General features: G+C 39.1%; 1 protein-coding gene across 1 annotated transcript in view; it reads right to left on the reverse strand.

Moving 5' to 3' along the window:
• Nucleotides 1–18,871, reverse strand: part of TUB (tubby bipartite transcription factor) — a 35,897-nt gene that overhangs the window by 7,212 nt on the left and 9,814 nt on the right. The window contains exons 2-7 of the mRNA XM_009994258.1: nucleotides 7,662–7,829; nucleotides 4,011–4,082; nucleotides 2,964–3,085; nucleotides 1,891–2,082; nucleotides 1,239–1,351; nucleotides 15–129 (exon numbers count right to left, since the gene is read on the reverse strand). Of these exons, the coding sequence (XP_009992560.1) occupies nucleotides 15–129; nucleotides 1,239–1,351; nucleotides 1,891–2,082; nucleotides 2,964–3,085; nucleotides 4,011–4,082; nucleotides 7,662–7,829 (782 nt within the window). The remainder of the gene's footprint in view (nucleotides 1–14; nucleotides 130–1,238; nucleotides 1,352–1,890; nucleotides 2,083–2,963; nucleotides 3,086–4,010; nucleotides 4,083–7,661; nucleotides 7,830–18,871) is intronic.

The raw sequence follows: 18,871 nt of genomic DNA on the forward strand, positions 1-18,871 counted from the left end.
CGAGCAGCACTTACATAACAAATAGCAGCCAGCTCCTGACGCAGGACAGTCGCCTCCAGGCATGATGTTGTTTTTATTGGATTTACTCCATTGTCATAAACTGTAAACTTAGTTCCCATAAGATTTGATCTATCAAAAAAAAAAAAAAAAAAAAAAAAGGAAAATCCAGTCATCATTTGTCAGTAAAGCTGCCTGAGATATTTACCCTTTACTGCACTGTAGCCCCAAAGCAAAGACAGTAACAAGTACACATAGTTGTTAATTCCAATCCTAACTAAATGGCAGCTCCTGGATTAAAGGCCATAAGAAATATGCAAAGGTCTAGTACAGCAGGGTATAGTAAAGGTTCCTTATTATTACACTGGAGACTTCTCATGACATCTTGCAAACTAGAGAATTCAAGAAAGTAATATGAAAACACACAGGTGGGGCTGTTTGGTTTTTTTTGTTTGCTTGGTTTTAAAAATATGTTTACTCTCTAGAAAACTATCTGCTTTCTTACCCAACTACTAACTCCATTAGAATACAGGGAGTGATTTTCATAGAGTTGTAAGTATGATCAGTCTTTCCTATTTAAATGGAAATCACAGCAAGAAGCACAAAACACAACTTAGAACATACTAAGCCCACTTTATCTTAATTCTGTGTCTGCACTCCAATAAATAGCACATTAAGTTCCAAGGTCCACGCAGGCAAATGACAATTGGCAGCACGAGCCCTTTCCTCAGGCACAGACCATCAAAACATACATTTGAGAGGCTCCACATAGGTAACAACAGCCTGATGTATGAAGGGGTGACAGAGAAGAAATAAGTGGTTCTGAAAGGATTCCACTACTTGTAAATAACTCTAATTAGGATCTCAAGAAATGGGCAAAACAAAAGAGATTTTCAGACAGACAGAACTTCCATTCCAAGGTATTTTTATCAACAGAGGCTACACATACTCTACTCACACACTTCTGAAAATGACATTAAGAGAAGTTGTGCTCATAAACCCTTGAAACTCTGGCCTTTGAGTACTTAAGAGCTTCAGTCCTACCGACTTTTAATAAAACGTGATCTTGTAAATACTTGATACATTTTGAAAACACGCCTTGGATACTGATGAACTTTAAGACCATTATCACATGATGTAGTCAAGCCTCCAATTAAGAATCCACAGCATCTTATATGCTTCTTAATTTCCAATGAACTTTATATTATACAAAGAAAATTCTTAGATGTACCAGCCTTTACCTCAGTTTTCCAATAAAACTCTCTCCACCCCGAGACAGGTCAGTTGGGTCTATGGAGATGAGGTAATTAGAGGTTTTACTCTTCTTTCGTTTCCTCCCAGCTAACAGAAACACCTAAGCAGTGCAAAAAAACACATTCTAGAACACCAAAGGGGTTAGGACACACCACTTTCTTCTTTGATATAAGGAAACCATAGGCAATTTTTCTGTCTTCTAGCATCATTAGCAAAGAAACAAAAGGTCTCTTGGGACTTAGCAAAATCAAATAAAAATCTGGAAAGGGAAAAGTGACTTCTCACCACTCAGTCCATTATTAATGGTTTAAGTAATTAAATTTGATTTTGTTAAATGCATCATTCTAAGTTGCTCTGGCTCTCCCAGTTGAATTGCAAACAGAATGCAGAGAGCCTCAACTGCTGAATGTTGCATAAAGGTGCCACGCATGGATTATTTAAGGCCAAAGATTTGAAATATGAAGGAAGGCAGTGATATTATTGTTTTGCTTTTGGAAGACTGTAGGAGAGATCTCCATGAAAGTGAAAATATATTTAAAATACAAGATTATATTTTTCTTTGCAAGACTTCTCCAGACTTTTAAATAATCTTTTTTATATTCAGATGCAACTGGTATGCCATTCAAGTTATTTTATGACCTTTTTACCATGCTCCCTTTCCAAGTGGAGGTAATAAGTAGGGTACATCCCTCGGTCCATTCCCTTCTTGTCTCTTGTGATTCTGCACTTGACAGTGACACCCTGTGGAGCAGGTCTTACGGCAAATTCCTCCAGGTCATCAACATCTATGAGAGGCTCATTTGTGGAAGGACTGGGGGCTGAGGCTGCTTCCTAAAACAGTAAGCAAAGTTCAGGTTTCCTCAGCAAGTTTATATGCACCAAGGAATGACATTTGATGGAAGCTGCATTAAAAAAAAAAAAAATAAATACAAGGGACAAATTGTCTGCTTCATTCTGATTCCTTAGCAGCCTTGAAGGCAGCTTGTCAAGCTAAAGATCTCTCCCCATCCAGTGAGTCAAGCTCTTGGCTACCAAAGGCCCAGGGAGAAGCTCCCTGTGCCACTGGTGCTCAGCATACAGACACACCTGGCAAAGCAGAACAGGGTGGCTGCACAGGCAGGGAGGAGGCTGTATTGGTACAAAGCCAACCCTTCTTCACACCTTCCCATCTCACCACACAGGCCATACCCAAGAACAGTGATGGTCTTCCATGAAAGGAAGAAATGGGATGGGGACAGACAGATTAAACTAGATAGAGATATAACAGAGATGAGGATGCAGTATAGTATATAAAAGAGTGGGGCACCATCAGCTGGTTAAGCAGGAGCTTATGCAGTGAAATATTTGCACAAGCCAATGCCTTATTTTATGTTCAGAGGGTATCCATGAGAATAGGGTGGGGAAATGCTCAGAAAAAAGCAATAGAAACACAAGATCCTTCTGAGCACTTTCAAGAGGCAGAAACATAACTACTTGCTGTTTACCTTTCTCTTAATTCAAATTCAGACAATTTTTGCTATCTTTTCTCTAAGTCATTACTTTCATTGCTTGTTCCTGTGAACCCTGAGAGGTATTACAGTAAATCACCTTGGAGATACTCTAGTGTTTATTAATAACAAAACAGGAAAGCCAGGCTTCTCCTGACTGCACTCTGAAATCACAGACTAGTACCTAGCAGCCTGCATAGCCCTCCGTCAGCACTTGCCCCTTACTTTATTGGATTTCTTGCTCGTGGCAGAACCAGGTCGGGTGTTACTGTTTAATTGTGAAGAACTGGAGCTGTCTTCATCTTCCTCATCCTCTTCCTCATCAAAATTCATGCTGCTTGAAATGCCTGGGGAGAAAGCAGTGCATTTATATTAAATACTAATACATTAAAGCTGTCCATACTTGCTGTAAACTATCACGTTACACTGTTGCACCCTTAGGCTCACAGGTGAGAGTAGGTGTGTGAGAGGGGGGCTCCCTGTGCAAGGCAGTGTACAAATTCATGGGTGAGACAGTGCCCTGAGAAGCCAGAACATTTCAGCAGATGAGAAAGGAAATATAATGGTTTCCATTCCCCAGGGAAGATTGAGTTAGCCAGTCATACGGGAGCAATACCCAGTAAGGAACTGAATTCAGATCTTCTGAAACCAATCACGTACTTCAAACACAAAATAAAATCTTAAACCTGAAATAGTTGAGTGGACAACTTATCACAGCCATTTGAAAACCTTAACAATTAAAAGATGAGCCTTTCTCCAGCACACTTTTATCTGTTCCTCTGTGACCTGATGAAGAGCAGACCTTAGACCAAGAAGAAACATTCATATCAAGGAAATGTTCTCATGCATATTTATTTCATGTAAAAAACAGCATCAGCCCCAGCCAAAAGAACTGCCTTGCAGCACTTAGAAATTTGACTTTACAATAATTCAAAACCTCAGACATTTCAAAGGGAGACACAACTTTGAACATCAAATAGGACTTAGCAGCAGAAAGCATCAATGGTGGGACATTTGCCAGACCTAGTTTTTCAAGGCGTATCATGCAGATGAAGCCACCCCATACTCAGGTTCAAACTCTAAGTTTCACATACTAGAAGCTAACTGTGCAATATATTTCCTGAAAAAAAAATACCACCATAAAAATTAAAGGAAACACTTGGTCCAGAATTTCCCTCTAGTGGTAAGTCCAATGCAGAAGGATAAATGAAATGCAAAGACTCCCAGAGCCAAGCAGCACGGGCAGAATTAACTTTTTCCTTCCGTACTTACCAGGAACATGATCCAGGGCGACAAGACTGGATTGGGAGGTGGAAGAGGACCAGGATGTATTTGCATGGGGATCTGGGAAAGGAAAAAATCCATGGGCTTGATTCCACAAACCCTTAATTGAGCGAACAAGCCTAACTTGCCAACAGGACTCTGCACAGGGCTAAAGGCTTACTGGATGGGGCCATAAGGCTGCTGCCAGAATTTTCCACTATGAACATTTTACCCTTCTGCACAATCAAATTCAACTTCTACCTCCTTGTACCTGCTTTCTTTTTTTAGTACTTGGAATAAAGGAAAAAAGCCCTGGATCACAAAACTGAAGCTTCAGAAAACATCATCCATGCTGAACAGTTCTGTCACAAACCCTTCTGCGCACAGTGTTCCCTGCATGCTGGGCTTTTGGCCTACTTTTGAATTCTAACACAAAAAACCCCAAACTGATCAACACAAATGACACAGACAGATTCTACACAAATACTTGTTCAACAATATTGCAAAATGTATCCAAATTCATATTCAGATGGCCTAAACTCTACCTAAATCCCTGTCTCCAGTGTGCCCTCATAACCTTTCTCAGGCTCTCCAAACTGTTCTGGGACTTTCAGGGGTGTGCACAGAGACTTCCATGCAGCTGAGTCTTTTGGAATATGAGTTTGGTCTGCAACAAGCAGAGACTGAACCAAACTCATGTACAAAAATATAAAAATTAGAGATAGTAGTGGTTTTCTTCAGCTCAAATATTGGAACAGAATGAGAAAAAGACACCAAAAAAAGTATTTAAATACTTTTTATGTTATTGTTGCTTCCAGTAACTTGAGTGCATATCCCTTTAAAATAGCTTTTAACACCAGATGCACGCTGGATATTGAAAGAACAGCACAGTAGTAAGAGTGACTGTAGAAAAGTAAAATAGAAGTATATGCAATGCTTGTATTTGATTCATCTGCACCATCAATGGTCTCATCATCTCATCATCCACTTCTTCGGTTCCCTCAGTCTGAACACACACCACACAGCATGATAGCAAAAATGTATCAGTAAAATCTGGTTATGCAAGGAAGGCCTGAGTTCACAGGTCAATAGATATTCCCAAAGCCTGTAGATCTCACTCATTATTAATCACAAGCATTTTTCCTTAATAATGACAACCACCTTCCAGTCAACTTTACATGGGTAACAGAGACTGCCCATCTCCTCAGCTGGCAGCTGTGCAATAAAGCCACACTCACATACACACAGACGTAATCAGCTTATTTTACATCAGTGCTCACCATTTCACCACCAATATTCTGGTGGTGGAAATTCTGTTCCAGCCACAGAAAAGTCTATCCTCATGACCTGTGGGGAAGAATGCTCCAGAGAGCTCCTGTTTTGTTCTTGGAACCAAGAATCAAGTCTATTCCTTCCCTAAATCTCAAAATAGTGATACCTTCAGGTGGTAAAGAGGAATTGAGACCAAATTGCTCATTCCACGTCTTTACAGAGATATGGAGGAAACTGATAAATGTGAAAACTCTATGCTAGTTATTCAGTATTAAAACCTATAGAAGTCTGGCTCTGTTCTAGTGACTAACTTGCCAGAGAGGAACTCTGCGTATTAAGACTTCTGAAATCAAAAGGATAAATATTTCCTGTAACAAGAAAATTATTTTAGCATGGCAATTTCCAACAGATGGAGAAACCAGATAAAACATTTGGCATTTTCTTGTAAGCAGCATATTCTTTTCACAGTCAGGTAGCCCATAACCTCTTGTCATGTAACAGAACTTGACTGACAGGGGACAGACACGTACTGAGAGAGGCCTCTCACCACAGTTACAGTCAAGGAGCAGAATGAGCACAAATCAGGGCTATGCAAATCCAGTGGGACTCAGCCCTTCTCGTTAGGCCAGTGAGCATTTATCTTCTCCTTTTGCTCCTATTCCATGCAAGAGAAGGACTGGTGGCAGACAGCAATTCTACATGTTTTTCAGACCAATGGGAATATGCCAGGAAGGACATGCTGCAAGCACTGGAGCAGCAGTGGGACCCACATGGAAAACCTTAGCTCTACATAAACTTTCCCATGAACACCGGGATGCCCAAAACTTTCTAACAAGCCTCTTTTGCCCTTATCAAGTGGCAAACCATATGCATATAGTAACAATATTTTATGGAGATGCTGCTAAGTTGCAGTCTTGTCTTAATACCTTTCTTTGTGTCTCAGAGGGCATAGCTCTGTTGTTAGCAAAAATAAGTAAACCTCAGCATTCCCATTGGAAAATAAAAAAGCCCCTCTCCAGACTTGTAGCATCCTAGTGAGCCACTCTTAGTCTGTTCTGATCAGGACTATACTCAGACCTGCATAGAAAAGGGTACTATCATATATTTAAGAATATGAAGTCCCAAAGCAAACCAAAACCAAATCAAAACAAAACCCTCACTGCTTCTATTAAAAAAAAAAATAAATAAACAAAAAACTGGGGAGAATCAAAATATATCTTAACTTGGAAAAAAACATCAAAAATAGAAATGTTCCCCAGAGTAAAAATCTGAGTGTTCTGACCTAATTTGAGAAGTCTGTTGATAGTTTTTAAGTCAATCAGCTTTAGCAAGTAGCACGCCTGACAATTAAATATTCTGAGCCATGGTCTAAGGCAACACAATCACCACACAGATCAGAATTTGTTAGTCCTGCCAACATCCCTCCGACTCAAATGCCCAGGAAATACCACACTTAGAGAAAATCTGTCCATTTCAGTTGAAGTTGCTCACATCTGCAGAGTAATGTCCCAGAAAAAATGAATCCTGGTGAGAACTGCCCTGCAGACAAGAGGCAGGCATTTAGGTATGAATAGTCTATTCTACACGAGTCAAGTTTGCACTTACATCTTGCTCTTTATACACAAAGAATTTATTCTTAAAGCATCAGAGCACTCTTGGCTTGAGCCATCTTTGCTTCAAAAGCTGTACACTGAAGAAGAACAACTCCAAAGCAAATGACTTCAGAAAAAGCTTTGTGAGCAATTTAGGATCTTTCCCCCCCCCTTCCTACAGTTAACCTCTAATGAGAGATAACAACAGCACAGGAAGGAAGGGACAGATGCATGAATGTGTACATACACAATCTCCCAAATAATACAGCCCTCTAGAAAAAACATTATTCCCTAACTTCTGAGGACTATGCCTGGGAAATGCTGCACACACAGTTAAGACAATTTTCACCTCTGCAAGCATGAGCCTATATTGTGAAAAATGAATAATCCTTAACTGACAACACAACTGAAATGTATATTCTAGTTTGAATGTTGGTATTTCATATTCTTTTTTTAACCCTCAAGTGATTTCAGTGATTTCAGAATTGTACAATATAAAACTGTGAACAGATGGACATGAGCATTAGCATCTGCCTGGTACTTTAATAGCTGCACTGCCTGCAGATGGGAAGGCCATGTCCCTGAGAGCCTGGAGAGCTCTTGTTCCTTAGGAAAACAGAGAACTTCATTTTTATTTTTTTTTTAATATATTAGCACAGAGACTAACAGGCTCTAAGGAGAAGAAGAAACAGAGTAACAATCTCTGCTTAGGCCAGGGCTGAGAGTGAGAAAAGAAGAAGGAGTCAATGTTCCTTAAGCAAGCAATAAGAACATGAAGGCAGCTTTGGCTACTTACCTTTTTTCTGCATTGCTGTTCTAAGATCTTGTTTGCTCTGCTGTTGTTGGCCACTTGCCATTTTCTCTCCATCATCTTCATCATGGCTAGACTGTCCAACAGTGAGAATCTGCACTTGACTTCCAATCTTCTGAACATCATCTTGAAAAGCAGCTGGGCCATCAATCCCTGTCAAACAGCAAAAGCCTTAGTTGCCTGTGTCAAGAAGTTGCTGAAATAGAATTGCTCACTCACAAAAAGCACCTTTTCTAAGAATTGAAGATGAGAGATTCATGTTCAGTAGTATTTATAGACTTAAACAAGGCTTGACTAGTCTCTAAGGCAAACATCTTACTTTCCACACACTGCAGCAGATAATCTCCAAGAGGTGATCAGTATTTCACTGCTCAATCCCCCACCCACCCCCCATCCCTTAGCCCCTCAAAGCATCCTCACCCATGCACCAGAAACACCAAAACCTAAACGGGAAAGAAATTTGCTGGGGAGGATCAACAAAGAAAACAGATGTGGTTTCCATAAGGACACAAAGTGGTCCAGAAACAGCTAAGCCCGAGTCTCAGATTATGCCACATCCCCTAATAAACACAAATGCTATCATGAAATGATGCTTCAAAGTTACAGAAAGCTGAAAAATTCACAAGTAGATCTAGCAGTGTACACAACAAGAAGAGCAACAAGCCTAAATATGCCTACTCAGTTAGTACATTGCTATATAATCAAAACATCAGAGTGAAACCATAAAGAAGATAATACAGCCCTGGGTGACCTGCTCTGAGCAGGGCCCTGGGAATAGACAGTCCCCAGAGGTGCCTGCCAGCCTCAGTCATGCTGTGACTCTGTGGCTTCTGATGACAGCCAGAAAGGAAGTGTTTACCTCTTTATGGCTTTAACTCATCTCTGAAGACAGAAAATGAAAATATGGGGTGGAGTGTGTTTCTATCACAAGCTAACTTTTTTTTTTCTTCAGGTCAGCAAGTTAAAATATCAGATTGCAAATGTACTTCAGCTCTTATTTGAGAATTAGTGCTGCTATATATTATTAAATTAGCTATATAAAAATGCCCTTTTGCACCAATAGAAATGGTAATACTATACTGTACAGCTATAGTAAATAACATGAGCCTGAATATTGTTGCTGTTCTGAAATTTTCATTCATAAACAGGCAAAATTGTGGAGAATTAGCAAGCATTACAAAGAGCTAGTTCAGTAAAAGAATATGGCACTCCTCACAAAAAAAGACCAGAGTTAAATATATTCTGTATGAAGGAGCTGCAGGGATTGGGATTTTTTTTCAGATGGTGATCTGTAGCAGAAGTCTCCAAGAACACCATTTCAGCCTGCTTTGCCAGCAGCTGTCAAGTTGCATTAAAAGACAACTGAATTATACTCCTCGCATGCTTTATTGCACTTTGCCATACTTGCTGTCACTGTCACTGTGATAGGAAGCATAAGTGGAAAAGAGAGTGGTCCACACCCTCAGGAACAGGAACAGCAGTGGCTGTGCAACTACCTAACAAGATGCAGTCTGACACTGCAGAGTATTAAATTCACAGACTTCAAGTTGGCAAGGAATTACTGACTCCTTTGCATCACACAGACCCTTAATCTGGAGATTTCTGTACCAACACTGTAGATTCTGATTTACTTACAGTAAAACTAGAAACAACTATCAACAAACAAATAATTTGTCCATCCAGCTTTGAAGAACTAAACAAACTTAATGGAAACATTTCTCTCATCTTTGTAGGATGACAACTTCAAATAGGAGCTCTGTGTGATGCAGAAATAACAGTATCTTCGTGTTGCAGGTATAACATAGCAGTGAACAGAACAGCATTTACCTTAACAGCTATCTCAGGATAAGTACTTCAGCAAAGGTGCCCTAGAACACCCAGGTAGCTTCTCAGATCCACTGTGGTATTTTTAACAGCTTTAACCATATTAACCATCACCATTAAAGTGGCTGCCTAAAGTTAGGTTCTAACCTTAACACTGAATGTCAGAAGTGGTACATAGCTGTGAATTTAATAAGATGCTCACACCTCATGCATACCTACCTAGCCCCTTATTAAGCTTTGAATTACACAGCCTTAATTTTGAGAACCCCTTTCAAAATGAACAAAACACCTTAATTATTCTCCTTCAAAGCAGACACTGCTCTGCAGCAAATGAAATGCCTTTGACAGCATGAGGCTGCTTCCTCCTGATGCCTGCAGAACATCTGCGCTCACATCCTGAGCTGCCAGGAGCATCAGGACAAAGGCTGCACTGGCAGGTCATGCTTTTAGAGAAGAAAAAAGCAATTTCAGGATTCTGAAGACTGCATCACTGGTTAAGTGTGTTATTAAGCATTATGAACTGTTCCACTGGTGACCCCATTTAAGGGAATGGAAGATGTACCCAGAGAGAAGACCTCTGCTGCATTAGAAAATTGTGGCAAATGCAGCATTAACTATTTAACATTTGTGTGTGTGCAGGCACCTTTGTACCAGGCACCTTTGTACCATCTCTGCAAGTGTAAAATGGTATTAAATGCAAGCATACACAGACTTATTTTTTCTATATCATGTGATATAATTGCCTCTTTGTAAATCTTATTTCAAAAGGCAGCTTTACCATTACCTACCTAATGTCTGAAAACACTTCCAAGTTTGTGGACTTGTGATACTCAAGGTATCTTCCTATGTTCTCAATTCCCACCCACTTATTGGAAGGATCATTCACTGTGCAATAAAACAAACCATTCATGCCTATAGTTGCAAGTTTCCGAGTTTAAGGGCAGGGTCAAAAGTGGCAAGGAAGCTGAACAGGCTGTGTCAAAAAAGAAAGTCTTTACTGCTACAGTCAGCATTTTCTACTGCTTTTCCCCAAAATAAGGAAAAAAATAATGATAGAGATGTCCTTGAATACCTGCAAAGAAGAAAAGGGAATTTTTTGAGAGGCAACTGTGAAGGAAGGCAGGAGGGAAAGACAAAGATGGAAACAACTCCCAGAATACCAGTCCTTTCAGTAGAGGTCATATGGTAAACTCTGATGTGGCCATGGCTCAGATGAAACCCAGAAGTGCCAGAAATGAAAACAGAGAAAGGGAACTGAAAACTGGCATTCATTGGCATTTTCATCCTATTAACCACTATCCCACTGCCATTAAGTGGCAAAATTTTGCTTAATGTTTATGACATAGAGAAACAAATCTAAGGTTTTGTGCATTTTTGGAGATTGTTATGTCTGTTTGAAACTTGAGCTTCTGAAGGATGGACCAACAACCCAAAATCCTTTCATTCTCACTGGATTCAGTAATGAAAATACATTCTGAGAAGATGAAGTTGAGACCTTGTTATTGTGCCAATCCAGCAACCAAACAAAAATTCCTTATGGGAGGATCAAGAGGCATACATTCCTCTATCTTACATCCCCAGCATCTTTCTTCTGAACACTTTCTAACCATTTCTATATGTCCTATAAATAGATACTAAAATCAACATAGGTGAGCTCAGTTCTACTAGATGTAACTTTAAAATTTCTTTCTGACAAACTAAGCAAGTACAAAGTACATGGGGTGGAGGGTATAGATTCTGATGTATATACCTCCTCCTTGGCCCTAGAGATCTACAGGTGTTTTGGTTTGTTTTTTTCCCCCACAACAGCATCAGTAGAGCATTAGAAGTGCAGTTCTGCATTTGAGCTTCATGTATTATTATTTCAGCTTCATAACTTTCAAAAAAATACACTTCCTAACCCTGTTTGCAAGTGGGAAACTAAGGGTACAGTCATGCTGAACACAAGGGTTAGATGTGTCTTGAATAGTCCTGTCTAAACCCAGAATCTGTAACAGAACAGATGAGAGTGGAAATTCCTCTCAAAACCAAACAGAAATTAAGCATTTCCAGACACCCCATCAGAGAAATTCTCAAAGCCATCACAGTCTAATAGCACTGTAATATTACGGAAGGATAAGAAAATTAAAGATAGGCCAGAATTCCAATTTTTATTATTTCATTGCTCAAGACATACTTGAGAAAGAGCCTTTAAAATGTTTAGGGAGTAGGGAAGGAGAAGGTCAAATGGTAGGAAAACACTACATACTACCAAATGAGGTATGACCAGGGAAAGTTCAGAGGCAGCTGATATATGTGGCCACCACTTGTAGATGAGCATGAGACCAAATGTAAAGAAAGATTTTGCTATCTGATAATAGTGCATGATGCACGTTGCTAATCTTGAAAAAATTAGTTATATATTAAATATGTGACAAACTACCCAGCAGCAAATTACAGGCGAAAGCACAGTGAGTCAGCTCTCCAAAATAGTATTTAAGCATTTTACTATATACTACATGAATCCTCAGTAATTGGATCTTGCAGGAAAATAATCTAATTGTATTTATACACATCATGTTCCTCTCAGCATGTATTTATACATGCAAACATTTTGCTGTGAAAAGATTTCCAGCAAATGTTATTTCCTCTTGGTTCTTTTACACGAACTTTTAAGTACAGGAAAGAATGATTAACTGATTATTTAGAGAGAGTCTTTACTGCAGCTAGGACAGCATGAAAAGACAAATTTCTAAATCATTTAAAAATAATTGTAATACATGAAGAACTTCTTCATAGGACATTTGCAAACTAAAAAAGACACTAAAAAGAAAAGCATAATACATCAGAAAGAACTGAGCTCCGTGACTGAAAGGTAAACAAGATTATTTATGAGGAAAGGAACATAGCATAGAAAGCAAGTATTTCTGTCCCTACTTTACAAACTGTAGGATAGAAAAATTCTTGGTCTCATTTTATAAAGCACTGGAGACACAAAATTAATATATGCAGTCAGACATATTGCTCACAGACTAGGTTTTAAGACTATGCTTGTGCCATTTGCAGATGAGATCTAAAGAGCTGACCGAGGTCAGGCAGGAGGTCTCCAGAAGAGGAAAATCTCTAGCAACACTTTCTGACATTGGTTACATACAACAAAGTTCATTCTGAAACAACCGTGTCCTTCCTCTGCAAACATGCTGACAGCAAACACAGGCTTATCAGCAAATTTTCTCACAAGAAAGCAAAGCAAGATACCAGGTTAGATAAGCCACTGGTCTGACACAGAACATATCCAGGTGGATAAGCACTCATAAGGCATAAGCAGCAATGCTGCAATTGCCAACTGCTCTCCAAGAGCACAGCAGAGCAGCTCGTCCTCCAAGTTAGGGATGGCAGCATCACCCTTCAAAGGCCACCTGAGGTCAAGGACATAGAGTCTATCCTCAGAAAAATCTGTTCTTACTAGACTGCTTTTAAAGAAAGCGGCTTAAAGCAACCTCTTCTGCTTTTATTGTCTCAAGTGGTCTACACTTTAAAAGACAAATTGACAGGTGATTGTATTTTTGAAATCTGCATTTATTAAGAAGTGTGACCACTGAGTATAATAATGTTTACTTTCAGGGCAGGGGTACAAGAAAGTAGTATTGCTCAAATTAATAAATGAAAAAGGTTCTTTCTCAAAATTATTTACAAGGCTCTGATGAAAAGGTAGGATGAAATACCATCAAATTACATCATCTAGAAATTTAGAACTCCATTACTTTAAAAAAAAATATTTGTATGTTTATATATATATATAGGTCTATTTTTTAGGACTGAATAACCTTAAGTGTACTACAGCTTCTATAAGCCATTTCCCCATACATGCCTGTTCTCATAGGGGCTGCACATCCACTGGTATGGATTGAAGCTACTGCAAAATCACAAAGGGATTTGTTTATAGGGAAAGGGTGCAAACAGATATATCTTTAGGAAAGGACCTCTGGAGATGACTTACACTTCCATCCAAAGGGGGATTATTGCTAACACCAGATCAGGTCAATTAAAGCAAGTGTTTGAGCACCAAGCTCTGCACTTGCCTTGATGCAATCTAGAAAACTGTAGCAGGAACTGTACTTTCATAAATCTCTATCCTGAGGAGGTCAAAATGACTTCTTCACAATGAAGTTGATGTGTTGCCAAAGCACAGCCTGAAAGGGCTGTCAGATCTGGAAATAACAGGACTTTTCTTGGTGGAAACTCACTTGTTTTTCCTCCTGCCCCTTCTCTGTAAGGCACAGGGAAGCCAAGATAAATACACTCTACATGAACTTCCTTCCCCCTGCCAAAAAGGAAGTGTTAGACTGAGAGATGATGCTTCTTATCCAACAAATGGTGCTGCTTTTTTAGCCAGCCAGCATTCATGCAGTTGCTTGTTACATATAAAAATGGGACAGGATGCACAAATCAAAACAGACAGGCAGGTGTGAAAGAGAGACAAGAAACATGGAAGAAGCAAAGCAAATCAAACCATGGAAAACCCATCCTGGCAGAGGAAGTGCTGTGTGTCAGAGCAGCTCCTTTGCTTTCTGACTCTCATAAAGACAGCAGGGAATACCCAACATGCTATAAACACGAGAGAAATTGCTGGGCAGGTATTGTTTGTTGGAACATTTTTAACACACTCAGATTCCCAATGTCATTGACAACAAATCTTCATTTATATTGCTTGTGGCAGTGAGGGAAGCAGCTCATTTCAGGGTCTTCCTAGAATGTACTTACATGTGATGTGTGCTTGAGTGCTAGGAAAAAATAAAGCAAAACCAAGACCAACCAACAAAACCAACAACAAAGCCAAAATCAAACCAAAACAATTTTTCACATAATTATTCTTGAATTTTTATATCAGATTTCTCGCTGAATTATCTCCTGGCTTTGCATGGTTTTCTGGTGTATGGGGTTTGTTTTGTTTTGTTTGTTTGTTTTAAAGGATTCCATATTATCTTCCTGGGGTTTTTTTTGCCCCATTTGTAGCACATAGCCAAAAAAAAGGACTTTATCAGACGAATTTACTAGTTTCTTCACAAACCCATATTGGGGGAAAAAATCCTAACCAAACAAAAAAACACACCCTGCTATGTACCTGCAATACTTTTTAGAATCTCACTTTTTAAAGAACCATAAAGGTATTTGATATCTAAAGATGCTCTGGTTTTGTATTTGTAACACCATGCAGGGTTTACGCTTTTTATACATCCCTGCTGCAACTGTTCATTGTTTGCATTATTTTCTGATTAACTATTTAGCAATACTGTGCACCAGGTTCACTAATATCTTTAATCACCCCTTACTAGTATCACACATCGAGGCAGAATTTGATCTGCTATCTCCATTGGAAAGACAACCATTTTACATATGCATGTGTTACATTCTGGGTGGTTTTTTTTTTCCCAATACTGAGTATTATGCCAAATAAGAAACTGGGAGACTAAAGCTTTCAGAAATAACAATTTAATGAGCTAAGCTACACCAGTCTCACCAATTTACTGTTTTTCAGGCTCTGGCCCACAAAATTTGTGTTTCTTTTTAAAAATAGGCACATAGTATACTGGATACTGTCATTAAAATTGAAGTACACTAAGGCAGGACAAGGGGCAATGGGTGCAAGCTGGAGCATAGGAGGTTCCATGCAAACATATGGAAAACCTTTTTCAGTGTGAGAGTGACAGAGCACTGGAACAGGCTGCCCAGAGAGGCTGTGGAGTCTCCTTCACTGGAGACATTCAAAACCTGCCTGGACACGTTCCTGTGTGATGTGCTCTAGGTGACCCTGCTCTGGCAGGGGAGTTGGACTAGATCATCTTTTGAGGCCCCTTCCAACCACTAACATCCTGTGATTCTGTAATAATCACAGATTATTACCATACTACCCATCACAGAATTACAAAATGGACTGACTCCTAACTTGAGAGGTACAATCAAGCTCTACACAAGCAATTAGCTACATCCTTTTCTTGCCTCGTGTCAGTGTAACCTCATTAAACCTAATATTTCCCTTGTGTTTGTCTTTAACACGTTGTTTGGATCATAGTTTCATCATTCTTTGAGCCATTTAAAAAAGCATTACACATCTAAGACCAGAGTACAATCACTCCACTACAGCTCCAAGAGCAATTAACGTATAATTCAATTATTTTTCCTCTGAATTAGCTTATTATTCACAGGATCTGGTCTAAAGGTTCTTTTGTTTTTGTAAAGCACAAAGAGCTTGGCTATGTTTAGGAAGGTAATGCTCACTATGGCTACATACTAACAGAAACCTTTACAATGCTATTTTAGAATGTAAAGTGCATTCATCGTGCTTGTTTACAGGACGGACAAAAGCTACAGTCGGAGGTGTCAGGAGACCAAACCTGAAGCTAAAGCTCAAAGTAGAAACTAAAACTTTCAAGATTTGGTCGAATTACCAATGAACTTTCTCCAACAAAATCTCCTGTGCCACAAAATAATATAAAACCATTTAACCTTTATCCATTTTCATTAGTTAGATATGAAGTTACGAGCAAATACATTCAACGTTATTATAAAATCTTTCCTTAAGACTCACTCTTAAAAGTAACTGAAATATTTATATAAGTTCCACTAAAGGGTTCTGCTACCATTTGCACTTTCTTCATTCCTAGGTAACATAAATAAGCTATGTCTGTAGTGGACTGACCAGTAAAATCCCTCTGGGACTTTAGAGCTGCATTAGGTTTTCTTTTTTCTTCCAATGACAAAGTATTTTGAAGCTTTGATAAGGATGCAGGACTGGAAATCCAGTTATAATCCCCTAAAACCACTCCAAGATTACAACACCATCAAAGGTAAACTATATATAATTCCATGGGTGAAATGACACATTAATTAAATACCAGTGTGCTGAAAAACTAGAGGGGCTCGATGAGAATGTGCTATGCATAAGTTCTGATCATACTTCAACTGACAGGGATTTTTATTACTTGAGATTTGTTACTAACTATCAACATAAACTCTAGGGGTGGAGGTACTCAAAATTCTCTCTAGTAATTGATGAATAACACCTCCACTCTATGGAAACATATATGTAAGATGCAAACTGAAGGCGATGCACAGCAGGATGAGCAGAAAGAATTGCAGCAGAAGCAGAGGTTTCTATAGCTGACAATATCAGTTTCCAACACAGAGTAGTATCAGCACATACTCTCTGTCTGCATAAAGTGACCTTACTTTTACTGACTCAATTTGCTTCTATTGAAATATGCCAACATTCACCTGTTTGGTGAACCTTTCAGAAAAAAATGAATAAAATATTATTGGCATATGAGAAAAATACTAGATGTTACCTGCTCTGAGATAATAAAAAACTGGCAACATCCATCACAGGAAGCACACACTGACCATGTAACACACTGACCAAGTAACTTGCCTCCATCTAGCAGGTGTAAGTTGGAAGGGAACTACTCAGCCAGTGCAGCCCCAGCAGGCACGGGACCAGTGTCTGCAGAACAGCCCCAGTCATCACACACACACAAATGATTCCTCCTTCTTGCTGTGTGTCTCACTAGGTCTGCAGTTAGGATTTTGTTCATGAAATATTTTAGCCCAGAGGTCCACAGAAAACTGCCTAGAAAACACGTGAATGTATAGATACATGGTGTTATACAGTGCAGGCTTGTCAAATGAAACCTGTAAGTGGCTGGGATGACTACACAGTTCAGACACAGACACCCCAGCAAGGCAACACAGGCACTACATGAGATGGAACAGAGCCTCAAAGGCTATGCAGTAACCACAATTTAGGTACTACTCCAAGCAATGCTCATTTACAACCAGATAGTTCTTTTTTTAAACTAGTAAAAGAATTTTTACTCTTTATCAACATGTACTTCAAAATAAAATCTGGTATCTTTGCTGAAGGGGCATTATTTTTTATGGTGAATTCAGAAACATGGCCTTTCTGTTCACTTACTTTGCTAACAATTTTTATATTCCATTAATTTCACCATTGACTTTTACTCATTATTTGAAACCTGGATATTGACACACACCATCTTTTTTTCAAATACATGAATAGAGTCTTTACCTCAGGCCCAGACTCTAAAGCCTGTCTAACACAGGGCTCCCTTTGCAGCCAGAGGGACTACAAAGGGAGAGAAGATGCAGACTCGGATCTCAACAATCAAGCTGCATTCTGGTGTAAAGAAGTCTGATGAGGTAGGCTCATGTCCTGCAAAGTTCCTATAGGCAAGCCCAAATAATCTGACCTCAATAATTACTCTCATTGCTGTCTTTAAATAAACTTGTCAAGGATACACACTATTTTCTTACTAAAGCAATACTGGAGACTGTTGTACATAGACAAGATGGAAAGACAGTACAGTCCAGGCAGGATAGTGTTACAGTGACCTCATCCAAGAGCCACAAATTATTGGGAAGGTATTTATTACTTTCATTAGTTATTTGCTGTGAAAGAAAAAGTAACTGTATGTTCTGGTACAAAAAAATTCTCTCTTTTTTTGTGTGTGCATATATGTATATATAAAATCTGCATACCTCTACAATAGCTCAAATTACTTCTTCCATCTATTATTTATAGCTCAAATGGCAACACCATTTCTACTTACCATTTTGCCATTATCAATAGTGTATTTTCTTTGTCTACCTGATCTCACCCAAACTCATTGTAGAAATTTTTTTCATACAAATACCTCCCATATGTCGACCAGGTGAGACAGGGTAAGAGTGAAGTAGCAACAGGAAGAGCCCCTCTGATGATGTTATCTCAGCAGCTTAAGCTCTACTTTGTATTTTTTAAAATCAGTGAGAGTCTGGGCAGAAATTACTGCAATATAAGGTTGCTTCTCCAAATGACATTACCTGCAGACTAAAAAACCACATTGGTGTAAAATGGTTCTCATTTCTTTAACACTGTAGGAAAACACCAGCATCTTTCCATCAGTGCTTTTTCCCTCCTCTGCTATTTGAACACACTCCTTTGGAAATGACTCAAGTTTACAAATTTTAGCCCTCCTTCACTCCCAGGTTGCACTTGCTGAGACAAGACTGAGTCACCCACATTTTCCAATCTCATAAAAATGTCAAGAAGTTACATCTAAGCAATTTCCGGAAATTCAAAGAAATAAAAAAATAAATAAATAAAATATAAATAAATACTTTGCAGTCCATTCAACATCTGACATTCAGCTGCATGCAGCTAACCTTTGTGTTTCCCTTTTTTCTCCTTTCTGGTGCTGCCAGTCTGACAGCTCGCAGCTGCTGCCTTGGCTTTTTTAGTTGGTTTCGGAGCTTGGGCATCCACTACCACCTTTACATCTTCCTGTTCCGCCTCCTGCACTGCTTGAGAGATTCAGGGTACCCCACCAAAAAGA

Source organism: Chaetura pelagica, unplaced genomic scaffold (assembly GCF_000747805.2).
Source record: "Chaetura pelagica isolate M959 unplaced genomic scaffold, ChaPel_1.0 scaffold153, whole genome shotgun sequence".
In the NCBI taxonomy this organism is placed as follows: Eukaryota; Metazoa; Chordata; class Aves; order Apodiformes; family Apodidae; genus Chaetura; species Chaetura pelagica.